At 43.3% G+C, this 13,706-nt stretch overlaps 1 protein-coding gene across 1 annotated transcript in view; it reads left to right on the forward strand.

The window, feature by feature from the left end:
• The window catches only part of LOC120065282 (la-related protein 4-like), a 36,801-nt gene extending 25,371 nt beyond the window's left edge, over positions 1-11,430 (forward strand). The window contains exons 8-16 of the mRNA XM_039016148.1: positions 926-979; positions 2,837-3,049; positions 3,714-3,820; positions 4,980-5,219; positions 5,601-5,652; positions 5,759-5,923; positions 6,129-6,256; positions 6,377-6,572; positions 6,760-11,430. Of these exons, the coding sequence (XP_038872076.1) occupies positions 926-979; positions 2,837-3,049; positions 3,714-3,820; positions 4,980-5,219; positions 5,601-5,652; positions 5,759-5,923; positions 6,129-6,256; positions 6,377-6,572; positions 6,760-7,143 (1,539 nt within the window). The 3' untranslated portion in view covers positions 7,144-11,430. The remainder of the gene's footprint in view (positions 1-925; positions 980-2,836; positions 3,050-3,713; positions 3,821-4,979; positions 5,220-5,600; positions 5,653-5,758; positions 5,924-6,128; positions 6,257-6,376; positions 6,573-6,759) is intronic.
• The last annotated feature ends 2,276 nt before the right edge of the window (positions 11,431-13,706 follow it).

Below are 13,706 nucleotides of genomic sequence, written 5' to 3' on the forward strand. Positions count from 1 at the left end.
TATGCATTTCTCCTTTGCCAAGATAATCTATCCACCTGACGGGTGTGGCTCATCAAGAAACTGATTAAACAGCATGGTCATTACACAGGTGTACCTTGTGCTGGGGACAGTAAAAGGCCACTCTAAAATGTGCAGTTTTGGCACCCAACACAATGCCACATGTCTCATGTTTTGAGGGAGTGTGGAATTGACATGCTGACTGCAGGAATGTCCCCTAGTGCTCTTGCCAGAGAATTGAATGTTCATTTCTCTACCATAAGCTGCCTCCTACGTCGTTTTAGAGAATTTGCCAGTACGTCCAACTGGCCTTGTAACTGCAGACCACGTGTAGCCACACCAGCTCAGGACTTCCACATCCGGTTTCTTCACCTGTAGGATCATCTGAAACAGGTCACCCGGACAGCTGATGAAACTAATATTTCTGTCTGTAATAAAACTGATTTTGATTGGCTGGGCCTGGCTCCCCAGTGGGTGAGTTCCACGCATGGCTGCGCCCCTGCCCAGTCATGGGAAATCTGTAGTTTAGGGCCTAATGAATTTATTTCAATTGACTGATTTTCCTTATGAACTGTAACTCAGTAAAATCTTTGAAATTGTTCCATGTTTATTTTTGTTCAGTATAGTTTACCAGCATAGTCAAAAGCTGCGTTTACACAGGTAGCCCATTCTGATATTTTTTCACCAACTAGATCAGCTCTGGAAAAAGATCTGATTTGATTGGTTCAAAGACAAATGAACTGGCAGGCCCCTGGTTCGTTGTTACTTGGAGGCTCTGTTCTGTTTGTGGGGTTGATGCTGCTGCTGCTATGTCTGCAAGTTGTATATAAAATAAAAGCTATTTAGACATGTAATCATATCTCTTACTACATGTGAAAGGGGATTGTCCAGCTCTCTCACAGTACTTAGTTTTTTCTCTCTTCCTCAGGCCCACAGATATCTAAGGGAAGAAGTGAAAACGTTTCAGGGAAAACCCATCATGGTGAGTACATGTACTGTTCCTTTCTCATGTGAGACATGCTGCTTTTCTATTAAGTGATTTCAGTGCCAACAGAAAATGTATTTGAATTCAATATTTCTGAAGTTGTTGAATATTTTTGTAATGCACAAATTGAGTTCATAAGTTTAACTTGTATTTCATGATTTGAAACTGAATTTAATGAATATTGCATTCAGTTTTAAAATTCAATGTAAATGTCATTGAATATTTTTAATTCAATATTTATATATTTCGTTTCAATATGGTTAATATTGCATTCATTGTCTGTGTATAAAGTTTACAAACTATAATTTCAAATTGACCAAAGTTTCATATTCAGTTTTGCTATTTGGCATGAATCATTAATTTTCTTCCAATGAATTTATTCTAGCGTTTGGGTTATATGCCATTATGACCCCATTCCTGACAGCTACGACTCTCTGGAACATGGTCGTTCTGTTCCCCTCTATGGACACATTAGAAGGGAGTGTGACAAAAAACAGCAATTTGGCCCCCATTACAATTTAGTTGAGTAGCCCTGTCATAGACCTTAAGGATAGCGTTTCCACTCCCTAATAAATCTTGCTCTTGTGACTGACTGGGTGTGAACCAGGTCTCCTGCACAGTACAAGACTCTGTTAGCCAACTTAACTAAAGCCCATAGGGATGAGTACAGGAAGCTAACAAGTCTCCAGCAAGGTTACTCATCAAAAGAGAGAGGACATTGGTTACATTTCACCCACCTTTGACCTCATACTCAGACATCACGGCACCAATATAGCTGACGGGGTTCACTCAATTCAGTTTCAAATCATGAAATAAAAGTTCTGTTTATGAATTCTATGATTCAATGTGTGCATTACAAATAAAATAAAAATAATTCTGTTGAGACTGAAATTGCTCCATACGTTTAGATTTCGTTTGGTCAAGGGGGAGGCAATGCTTAACATTAGTCAACTGTATAACTCTGAGATCAGATGATAGGAGTGGGGGGGAAGCAGCGCTGTGTGGACTACCTCAGTCAGACTATTTTGGAGTCAGCTGTTATGCGGTCAGGTCAGTGACTTGTAAAGGGGGTGGCTGTCTTGTTGGGAGCACGTGGCTGAGCTGTGGCTGCACTACAGCAAGGTCACCTTGCGTTTGTGCCTACATAAGCGTCTGATAAGGAAAGAGTAAGTCCAGCCAGCAGTCTCTCTGTCTCGTTCTGTTCTAAACTGGTCTGAACTCAATCGCCAGTCATCTCCCCCATTCAAGATGTTATGACATTGTCCACATTTCATTCAACCACTCTTCTTTAGCAGTAGTTGATGATTGCCAGTATTGTCGTTAAATGTATCTGGCATAACACATTCAGGCTGAATTTCAAATGGTTATCATTAAGATTGCTAACAATGTGAATTTGATTGGTGTGCTAAATCGAGTAGCTTAATGCCTCAAAGTCCAGAACTATGATTTGACTTGCATGATGTTTAAGGCTGGAAAAAGCGGTACCCCCGGTGATGATCAGTATCGCGCTTGGAAGGACCCAGGAGCACTGTGGCTGTGGAGGGCTCTCTTCATCTCTAAATCGCTACCCTCTCCTCCTCTAACTTTCCCTCCCTTTTTCATCCTCCCTCTTCATCGTCATCTCCCTCCCTCCGTCAGCACAGTGTGACTGACCTAATGACCGTGAGATTATGAGATCTGAGGGGAACAAGGAGCATGGCCTCTTCTCTCTGTGAATGGCAGTGTGGGGAGACGATGTGTGGCTATGTAATATCAATTTGTTTATTCTACTGTGCATTGTGTTAACATGTCGCGTTCATAATCTCCATTTCCAGTCCTTTACACATCTTCCTGTCGCTCTCTTGCTCTGTCCAGGCTCGTATCAAGGCCATCAACACATTCTTTGCGAAGAATGGCTACCGTAGTGTACCGAACTCCAGTGTGTACAGCCAGCAGGGCCAGTCCCAGTACAACTCAACACACCTCTACATGCAGCAGGTGTTCAGCCCCCAGCAGCAGTACCCACTCTACCCCCTGGTGCCCCCCACCTGGAACCCATCGCCTGCCCCTTACTTCCAGACCCCGCTGGTGAGGCCCGCATGATTGTTTCCTGTTGTAACTCGTATTGAATTAGATTTGGTTAGAAGTACTGTTGTTCATTCCTAGGAGGACCAACCCCATTCCAGAGTGTGTGTTGGTTGTCATGGGTACAGAAGTGTTGGGTGTACCTGTAGGTACTCAAGTTTCAGATGTAATTGTATGACCATTCTAAACAAAACATGATTCAAATTATTATTTTTTCTGCAAATTGCTCCTATAAATACAAACCTCTGAACCTAATGATGACATAACCATGCACATAGAGGGGGTTCAGGCTGGGAGACAAACCACTCTGGGTTCATATATGCCCTCAAATCCTCCTTTCGCTCTCCTTCCCCTTATTTTACCCTTCTCCCCAATGTGTTATATTTCCACAGTCGACACCAGTGAGCGATAAGATTATGAGATCTGATGATCTGGGTAGGTGATTTAGGAATGGTGGACGTCATCCTCAACATGTCCTGTTCAGACCCATATGAATTTACCTTGCGTCAGCTGTAACACACATCCTTCACATTGCGCTCTGGGGTCAGAGGGGGCATGACATTTAGTAATGTATCACTGTCAGGATCAGCTAATCTTGTAAGAGCTGTGTCATAGAAAACTGAGGTGATTTGACTGGCGGCCATTTTGTTTTCTGCTTTTCCTCCAGGCCCCGTTCCCCAACAGTGGCTTTGTGAACGGCTTCAGCACCCCTGGGAACTACAAGACTGGCACCAGTCCCTTGGGCCTCGGACGACCGCCCTTCAACAGAAACCGGTACGTGTTTTCTCTCAGGGCAAGAACCCCCATCCGGCTCCATCAGAAGGCTTTATTAGATGGCTTTGACCCAATGGTGACATATTGATGCGCATAGAGGTGCTTCAAGCTAAGTGATGAAGACTTTTGGGTTTTCCTTTCTTTCTCCTCTATCTCTATCTATCCCCCCCAAAGTCACTAGTCTCTACACTTGACCCGATGAGCGTTAAGATTATGAGATCTGAGGGTTCAAATGTCTTATTTGGCCGTCCAAAGTGGTCCAGTGAATTCATCCACAGCCTTGCAACATTAGATTCTGTTTAAAAAAGCCAGTTTGACAAGCACCAGGATGGTTGTTGTAATTGGTCACACTGTAATTTAGTGCACATATGGTATTTATGTTCATCAACAAAGCAAGACCATTTTTTGTTTTTTTGGGCTCTGATGTAAATAACTGGTTGTCTCTTACTCCCCCTCTGTCCCACAGTGTCCCCCTCTATTCTAGAAAGAATGTAATCAATGCCTTCAGGTATAAATGATCAGATATCAATCATGTCATCAATTAATGCTACCTTCATTTCATCCAGTCTCATTCTAAAACATACACGTTAGCAAGCTACGACGTTAATGCCGATTTTTAAACCATCTATGTAATGCTACAGTGGGGTGTCCTTGGGAACTGTGGTGAATGGCAACCCTCAACTGATATTTTAGATGGCTAGCGTAACTGACAAATGACGCTATGATCAAATCAAATTTTATTGGTCACATGCAGATGATATTGCTGGTGTAGTGAAATGGTTGTGTTCCTAGCTCCAACAGTGTAGTAGTATCTAACAATTCACAACAATACACTAAAAGTCAAATAATAAAATATATATATTCAATTTACATTTGTTGTTTGAATATGGGATCCAGCAAGTTCATTACCATCAGCTTGTGCTGAGCAAACCAAAACCATTCCCTTAGTATTCTATACAGGAGCATATTTACAATCCCCTCCATTTACCATCTTAATGTTTAATGTCCTGTCCTCCTCATCCTCTGCATGAATCATACTGGAACCCCTCCTAGTTGTTTTGTGATCATATCTTTAGACTGAACGATAGATGGCATTTATGCTTGAGCGATTGAGTTCGTTAAGTTGATATGACTGACTGACTGATCTTCCTTTCCTCAGGAACCACGCGAAGAGCCAGCCCCGGCCATGTGACGAGACCCCTTCTCCCTCTGTTACCCCCGTATCCCCCCTGGTGGATGGCCTGTCGGGCCCCTCCAGCGCTCTTCCTCCCCGGACGGCAGGGGCTCCCCTGGGCAGTACCCCCGAGCATGGCCCTGTGCCCCCCACCCTCAGGGACACCCTGCCACTGGCTGCGGAGGGGATGCCCAATGGAGACCTGGGCATTGCTGGCAGGGGCAGGTCAGTCTGCACAGAGCCCCTTCATACATCCACACACCCCACAACCTGCTCATACATGAAATGTGATCATGTCCCTGTTGGGCTTTATCAAATGGCTTTGACCCAGTGATGACAAATCAATGCGCATAGAGGTGCTTCAAGCTAAGTGATAAAGACTTTTGGGTTTTCCTTTCTTTCACTCCGCTCTCTCTCTCCATCCATCTACCCCCCCCCCCCCCCAAAGTCACTAGTCTCTACACTTGACCCGATGAGCGGTAAGATTATGAGATCTGAGGGTTCAAACTGGTCTGTCTTGGCCATCCAAAGCCTTCCCAACAGAAACAATTACATGTTTGCTTATGATCATCTCTATGCTGTGTGTAACATGTTTATCTGTTGTAGGAGAGGCAGCTACAGAGGGATGCGGAGGAAGAGAGAGGACGAGAGGATCACGGTCAGTTTTCTGCCATTTAATTTCCTCTATCCCATGTTTAGTGTGGTTTATACCCCCTATCTCACCCACATGGTCAAATGTGTGTCTTCTGTGTTTTGGTGTTCAGAGGCCCATCCCTCTGAGCGAGATAAAGGTTCCACAGCCCAAGTTTGACCTAGCGACCTCCAACTTCCCTCCATTGCCGGGGTGTGTGGTCAGCACGCAGGGAGAGCCCGTGCTAGAGACTCGCATGTCTGATGTGGTTCGAGGCCTCAAGATGACCAGCGACAAGGTGAGGAAAAACCCCATTAGTAGTTTCCCTCCTGACCACTTGATGTGACAGGAAGAAGTGGTCTATAATAACTAGGTCTTGTTTTGTCTGATCCGTCACTTAATCCCAACTCTTACATTCCTCTTACACTGTAGTTAGTCTCTCAGCCAAATGTCATGTCTTTCACCCCTCTTAAGTCAACTATGTCCAGTTCTCTTATTTTCAGCCTGATGTGAATAAGGAGTCTGTGGCCCCTCCTGCTAGTGCCCAAAAAGAGACTGTGAGTGCTCCCAGTCAGCTCGTGCCGGCCCACAAACCCCCCACCCCTCTTGTCGTGGAGCCCCCTGTTCCAAGGTATGGTTTACCTCTGGCTTACGGCTGCAAAGATGTGCTGTAGGGATTTTGATGATCCAACATGATTTCACTGTTGGAAATGAACCTTATTGGTAACCTTTTCCTCTCCTGTCTGTGCAGTGCTGCTCATCCGGTGAAGAAAGTGGAGAAGCCTGAGCCTCATGTCCAAAAGGAGATGGCTCCACCCCCCACACCACCCTCTTCTCTGCCAACCCCCTCACAGCCCGGCACTGCTACCAAACCCACCCCTACGCCCACCCACAGTCAGTCTATCTCCACGGCAACACCAGTCCCCGCCACTACCACACCTGCACCGGTAAGACTTCACTCACTGCCTGGTGGATTTCACTGGATACATAATGCATTGGATAGAATGTTGTCAGTTAACATATCTGGTTAAAAAGAGATCAATGAAGAGATGTCAGGCCCTAGTCATCCTATGTCTATTTTCTCTCCTCCCCTATTCTCTATTTGTCTATCCATCTATTCATCCATCCAACCAGGAGTCAAGGAAACTGAGCTATGCTGAGATGTGCAAGCGGCCAGCCACCCAACCCCCAGCGCCAAGCACCTCCCCAAACCCTCCCACCTCCTCGGCCAGCCAACCCCTGCGGGAACTGCGGGTCAACAAGGCCGACGAGCCCGCCGCCTCCTCCAGCAGCGATGGGGATAGGCCTGAGAAACCCGAGCGGCCTGGAGAAGGCCAGCCCCACCTTGATCCCCTTGGCTCATACTGTGGGGTCATTGGCCCTGCCCGATCCGGAGGGATGGGCCCAAAGTACCGGGATCAGCAGAGAGGTGCATCCATGAGCCGCCGCATCTCCCCCCAGGGCTGGGCCAGACGGAGCGGGAAGGAACAGAACATTCCCCCCCGGTCACCAAAGTAGTTTAAACAACAACCAACAGACTAACAGGAAAACAAACACAAATCTATATACGTGTGTATATATGTAAAGAGATAAATATATATATATATATATTATTGGATGAAAGAACACAGTCGCGTTCTTAATCTTAAAGACCCCCCTGAAGCTCGGTCAGACATCCGCTGACCTTTGTTTGGGAAAGACTGCAAGCGGTAATCGTTTTAAGAGGGGGCCGACACAAGTGTTACAAATCACAAACTGAAGGACTTGTCTGAAAGAATAGCGAGAGATGCTTACATGCTGCCTCACCTTGGTTAGCTTGAAGGCTGGGCCCTCCACTGCTAAATCTATGTTAATTTGATTTCTGTGTCAGTGGGGGACGGGGGACAAATGTACAGTAATGCCTTGTATCACCAGAATACTGGTAGTTGCAAAGGAAAAAAGGAAAAGAAAAGAGCTGTTAGCAAATCTAGTTAATATGCGACACAGCAAAAGATGTGGACATCCACCAATATGACATCGTTATGAGTTGATACATATGATGCATTTTGTTGTTGAAGGGGTTGGCAAGTGATTCTTTTGGCGAAGGGCTAAGGATAGTTCATAAAATGTGTTTTTATGAAGGTTGGAAGCGAGAGGGCCACATGGTTTTAGAGAAGTGCCTGTTTTGAACTGTTCTGAGAGATGGAGGGAGTTGGGAAGCCTGTCAAGCTGCACTTTCTTTTAGGTGAAGAAACAGTCTTGGATGCCTGTCAGCTATGAGTCAGGAATTATTTTGTGTTCAGAATCAATGGGGAAATATGAATTTATTAGAATCAATGAATTTATTTTCACGGTTGATGGAAACTTTTGGTATACCCTTGCTTGAGTAGGACATTAAAACCTTTACAATAATGGTGCTTGGATACCGTGCAAATGTGGGGAAAAGTTTGGATAGTCGGGCTGTCGGTCACTGAATTGTTATATTTTCCACTCCATTTCCTATTACTTTGAAACATACGGTTAAATGTTTGAATGAGTGTTGGTCCCAACTGTTTGCCAATCCTGTTTAGTTAAAATATGCTTTGGTTGGTGATTGCGCCAACCATTAGTGCATAATCTCTCCATCCAGGGTCAAGTTCAGTAGGTGCAAAACTGAGTGACACGGCAAGGTACTCTCAGAAGTTTTCCTATAAGAACTGCTTGCTTTTGTTTTTCATTGCAAAATGTTTTTTTTTAATGGTTTGCTACAGTGTTATGAACATGACCCACCAATCCATTGTTTAGGGGTTGGGATTTGAGTGGATCAGGAAGTGTTGTCATGGGTAACAGCTCATGAGAAAGGGTGGAGTCTTCCCTTAGTGAAGGTGTTTGGTAGTTGAGGCAGTCAGCACTCGCATCGTAGACACCTGACACGTACACCGTTACCATGAATTTGACCATTTTATACGTAGCCTTTTTAAAGGGGCAATCTGCAGTTGCTACATTCATTATTGGACCTATTATTAATTTATGTACGAATTGATTCTTCAAGTATCAAAGCTTTGTTCCACTGTCATACTCCATCAGAACCCAAAATATATAAGCCTGTTTTACTCCAATGTTTGTGAACAACGTAAATGCAGACTAAGTCTATATAGCCTCAAAACATGGTTATAACTGTAATTTTTATGCTAGATGGTTAGTCCTTGCATCCATAGCTCAGTCTATGAATTTGAGCTGTTACATTTCTCCAACCCCATCCCTCAGCTTTTTACTGTAACAGGGTAGGGAGAACGCTTTGTTTCAACTGCTGATTGACATTTTAAGAAGAGCAGTTTTAATTATTTGTGTCTTGCATAAAAGTTTAACCTGTTGTATTAATATGTACAATTAATTGTACCTATGTGGTCAAATGCAGGATACCGGCGTTAACATATACCTTCCTATTTATGTCTTGATGGAACAGGTAGTCTTTATCATCAAATAGAAACCCTTCCACCCCAGCTATCTGGTATTTCAACATGCCATCATATCTGTGCAACATGTTCCAGAGTAGTCTGCCATGGCATTTTGGTAGATCTTGTATCATGTAGAATATGGTATTTTATAGAGTAGTAATGGGATCCCAAGCATGAAACTAGTCTCTGGTACTATGTATTCGAGCTTGCTCATTTTAAAATGGCATGAATTCTGAAGGCAAGTAAACGTTCTCATTCTCTTATTTGTTGGCATCAGGAATTAATCTATAAAGGAGCTTACTGGTTTTGGGCAGCGATCACTGGAATTTTACGTTTTTAATGCAAATCAAAAAAGATTTGTCGGTAAAGTTCTTCCCCAGCAAGAGTCCGGTTAGTGTTCTGACTTCTCAATTTGAGTTGATAACATGCGGAGTACCGAACCTGTCCCAGTATGAGATTAGGGGTGGCCAGTGGAGACTTCCAGGTGTAGTGTTGGTTGGTGTTTAGTGCTTATCGTGTACAGAGAGAGGGCTGTTTTCTTGTCCGTGATATGCTGTCGAAGTCTGATCATGTCCGTTTTGGGGTTATCCTTTTTCAATGTTGCCGTTGATTCATTGAGCAGAGATTCTGAAGGGTGATAATGATGAGTCATGTTATTTTGGGATGGGATTGAGGGCAGAGCAACTGTCGGATATTAGGGTTTTGGTGTCAGGCTAAATCATAGGATTTTGATTTAGGCACTTTTTTTTCTTGTACATTTCACTTTTGGATTTTCTTTTTACTGTCTTAGATTTTTTTTGATTGAAGATTTTAATGCATATCTCACGATTTGTTTTAAATTCCGTACATGTCCATTGTTTGCAAAATGGAAGTTTGCGTAATGTTAGGAGAGTTGACTTGACATGGGGAGCATCAACCTTCATATCTGTTCCTTTTATATGCGCTTACAAACTCATAATTCAGCCTTTGTGTATTAATGGATTGAACACTATCCAGACCATAAATGTATAGAGATCATTATGTGGAAATAACTGTTTTTTGCATGGACATTGCCATTTTAAAGTAGTCAACTGGGTGGGGATTCCTATGGATTGGGAGCAGCCAATGATCAGAGCATTGACCACCAACTAGTGGCCACAAGAAATTAATTACTCAAGATTTGTTTCTAGACTTCAACACTGTAGCTGGTAAGTTGCCAATTTTAGCTTTACACTTTTTTCCTTTATCAGAAGAAGAAAATTGACTACTTTAAATGGAGATGGCCTCATTGGCACAGATACAACACTGTGATCGATCTCTATGATCCAGACCAAAGTCAAGCAGGCAAAAAGACAACCTTGGGAACTTGCGCCAACACAACTGTTTCTGGGTGGGATGTGGAGAACTCGTATCCCTCCTACTGTTGGATGGAAAAGCTGTCAGTTAATTGATAATGCTCCCTGTCTCTCTTGATTGGCCAGTTATGCTTTATTAATGTAGTCCTATTTGAGGGAAGGCCACTTGTGTAGGTGGTCTGAATGTTCTTGTACAGATTTTGCGCCTAGAAGGCTAATCTTTAGTCGGGTTTTCTTTCGTTTTTTCTATTAGTAAGCACATTTAGATTTGAGTAAATGTTTTGAAAGAGTTCTGCAGTTTGACTTTAGTTTTTTTATGTACTCTGATGTACCTTTTTCTTTCAGTGCATTTAGTGGGTTTTTTTCTCACAAAATGTGTGTGTATTTCCAAAACTATCTGATTTGTGACTTGGTTGAAGTGAGAATTCAGTGCACTGCCTGGGTGCTAGCAGTGCAGTAACATGTTATCTATCTAACCACTGGGCCTATGTTCTTATTTTATATTTTTACATCCATTAATGGCTAAGCTAAGAGCAGCTAGTGGTGTTGTGGAATGAAATGCACTAACTTTTGTTTGAAAATAATCTCTTAATCCTGTAAGGTGTAAAATCATTTTTAGATGTCTACGTTGAAGAAAAGGTGTTTAGCAGGTTTGCTGAAATTATTACAGGAATAGGGTTTTATTTTTCTTTAACTGTTTTGATTAGTTTTTGTAGCACTTCCCTGCTGGGACAAAGGCGTTGGAGGGAGTGCAGCTGGGACATGGTAACGTACGAGTGGGGGGGTGTGAGACACTGAATTACTTATTTAATAGATGTCTGAACAAAAACTTAAAAGAATAATAAAGTACAAATATTTCTTATTTTTGCCTTAGATGCTGATTCTGGGTCCTGTGCTTGCAATGATTTTGCCGTCTGTATTTCTAAATGTTTTGTGTGCGGTGCTCTGTGGTCTTGTCCCGGACATCTGTGTTAAAAGTGTGTGTGTGTCCACCAGTTATACTTTGACAGTCTCCTTTCTTCATGTCCAAATAAACGTTTCAGGCCAAACCAAAATTCTAGTGCCTTCTCAGTGTTGCGTTTTTCCTTCTCTGCAAAGTAAAAGTAACAAATTCACTTTAATTTTGAGCAGGGCAGGTTTAGTGGGAAGGCAGAAATGCGTGGCGTTCGTAATCCCATTGAACTTGTTCACGTGAAATACAGAATTATGGGCCGTGGTGGTGTTTTGTGTGTTGTATCAGTCATGATTTTCCAAAAGCTTATAACAACCAGAAAGCATACAAGGTCCTCTAACCTCTAAGAAATAAGTATTCTTTGGTCTGTCATATGGAGGCTGTTCGTAGACCTTGTGTGTACACATGTTTTGAGTCTCACATGACAATGCTGATAATTGAATACGCTGCTCCAATAACATGACAGCTCCTATAGAAAGGTGAGAAGCAAGCCCAAGGGTGGTGGAAGCAGGACCATATACACACTTGTTTGGTGAATGTTGTATCACTTCAAACGTGAATATGTATGCGAATAAACACTGCATTGTATTTATTGAATCAAAATATATAGTGGGGCAATATAATTGTTTTGTCATTGCATGAGTGCATTCCATAAATATCCATCTTGATTGTTATGCGTCCCAAATTTCCAACTACACTGTGCCATCATGTTAACCTCTCAAAATCAAGTATCGCCAACAGTTTTGTACTGGCATCAGCGTGGCTTTCAAAATATTACATTGTGAGTTATGTTTATCTTCTATATACCATGTATAGTATTTGTATCTTGTACATCGCTGGGGCCGAGCTTCCTGCCATCCAGGACCCCTATACCAGGCGGTGTCAGAGGAAGGCCCTAAAAATGTTAAATGACTCCAGCTACCCAAGTCATACTGTTCTCTCAGCTACCACACCGCAAGTGGCACTTATGCACCAAGCCTTGAACCAACAGGACCCTGAAAAGCTTCTACCCCCAAGCCATAAGACTGCTCAATAGTTAACCGATAGCTATCTGGACTATTTATCTGCATTGCCCTTTTTGCACTAACTCTTTTGACTCACATATGCCTCTGCTACTGTTTATCCTGTTGCCTAGTCACTTTAAACCTACCTATATGTACATATCTACCTCAGTTACCTAGTACCCCTGCACATTGACTCAGTACTGGTACCCCGTGTACAGTCGTGGCCAAAAGTTTTGAGAATGACACAAATATTAATTTTCACAGTCTGCTGCCTCAGTTTGTACGATGGCAATTTGCATATACTCCAGAATGTTATGAAGAGTGATCAGATTAATTGCAAAGTCCCTCTTTGCCATGCAAATGAACTGAATCCCAAAAAACATTTCCACTGCATTTCAGCACTGCCACAAAAGGACCAGCTGACATGTCATTGATTCTCTCGTTAACACAGGTGTGAGTGTTGACAAGGCTGGAGATCACTGTCATGCTGATTGAGTTCGAATAACAAACTGGAAGCTTCAAAAGGAGGGTGGTGCTTGGAATCATTGTTCTTACTCTGTCAACCATGGTTTCCTGCAAGGAAACACGTGCCATCATCATTGCTTTGCACAAAAAGGTCTTCACAGGCAAGGATATTGCTGCCAGTAAGATTGCACCTGAATCAACCATTTATCGGATCATCAAGAACTTCAAGGAGAGCGGTTCAAATGTTGTGAAGAAGGCTTCAGGGTGCCCAAGAAAGTCCAGCAAGCGCCAGGACCGTCTCCTGAAGTTGATTCAGCTGCAGGATCGGGGCACCACCAGTACAGAGCTTGCTCAGGAATGGCAGTAGGCAGGTGTGAGTGCATCTGCACGCACAGTGAGGCGAAGACTTTTGGAGGATGGCCTGGTGTCAGGAAGGGCAGCAAAGAAGCCACTTCTATCCAGGAAAAACATCAGGGACAGACTGATATTCTGCAAAAGGTACAGGGATTGGACTACTGAGGACTGGGGTAAAGTCATTTTCTCTGAATCCCCTTTCCAATTGTTTGGGACATCCAGGAAAAAAAGCTTGTCCGGAGAAGAGAAGGTGAGCGCTACCATCAGTCCTGTGTCATGCCAACAGTAAAGCATCTTGAGACCATTCATGTGTGGGGTTGCTTCTCAGCCAAGGGAGTGGGCTCACTCACAATTTTGCCTAAGAACACAGCCATGAATAATGAATGGTACCAACACATCCTCCGAGAGCAACTTCTCCCAACCATCCAGGAACAGTTTGGTGACGAACAATGCCTTTTCCAGCATGATGGAGCACCTTGCCATAAGGCAAAAGTGATAACTAAGAGGCTCGGGGAACAAAACATCGATATTTTGGGTCCATGGCCAGGAAACTCCC

Source organism: Salvelinus namaycush, chromosome 20, assembly GCF_016432855.1.
Source record: "Salvelinus namaycush isolate Seneca chromosome 20, SaNama_1.0, whole genome shotgun sequence".
Lineage (NCBI taxonomy): Eukaryota > Metazoa > Chordata > Actinopteri > Salmoniformes > Salmonidae > Salvelinus > Salvelinus namaycush.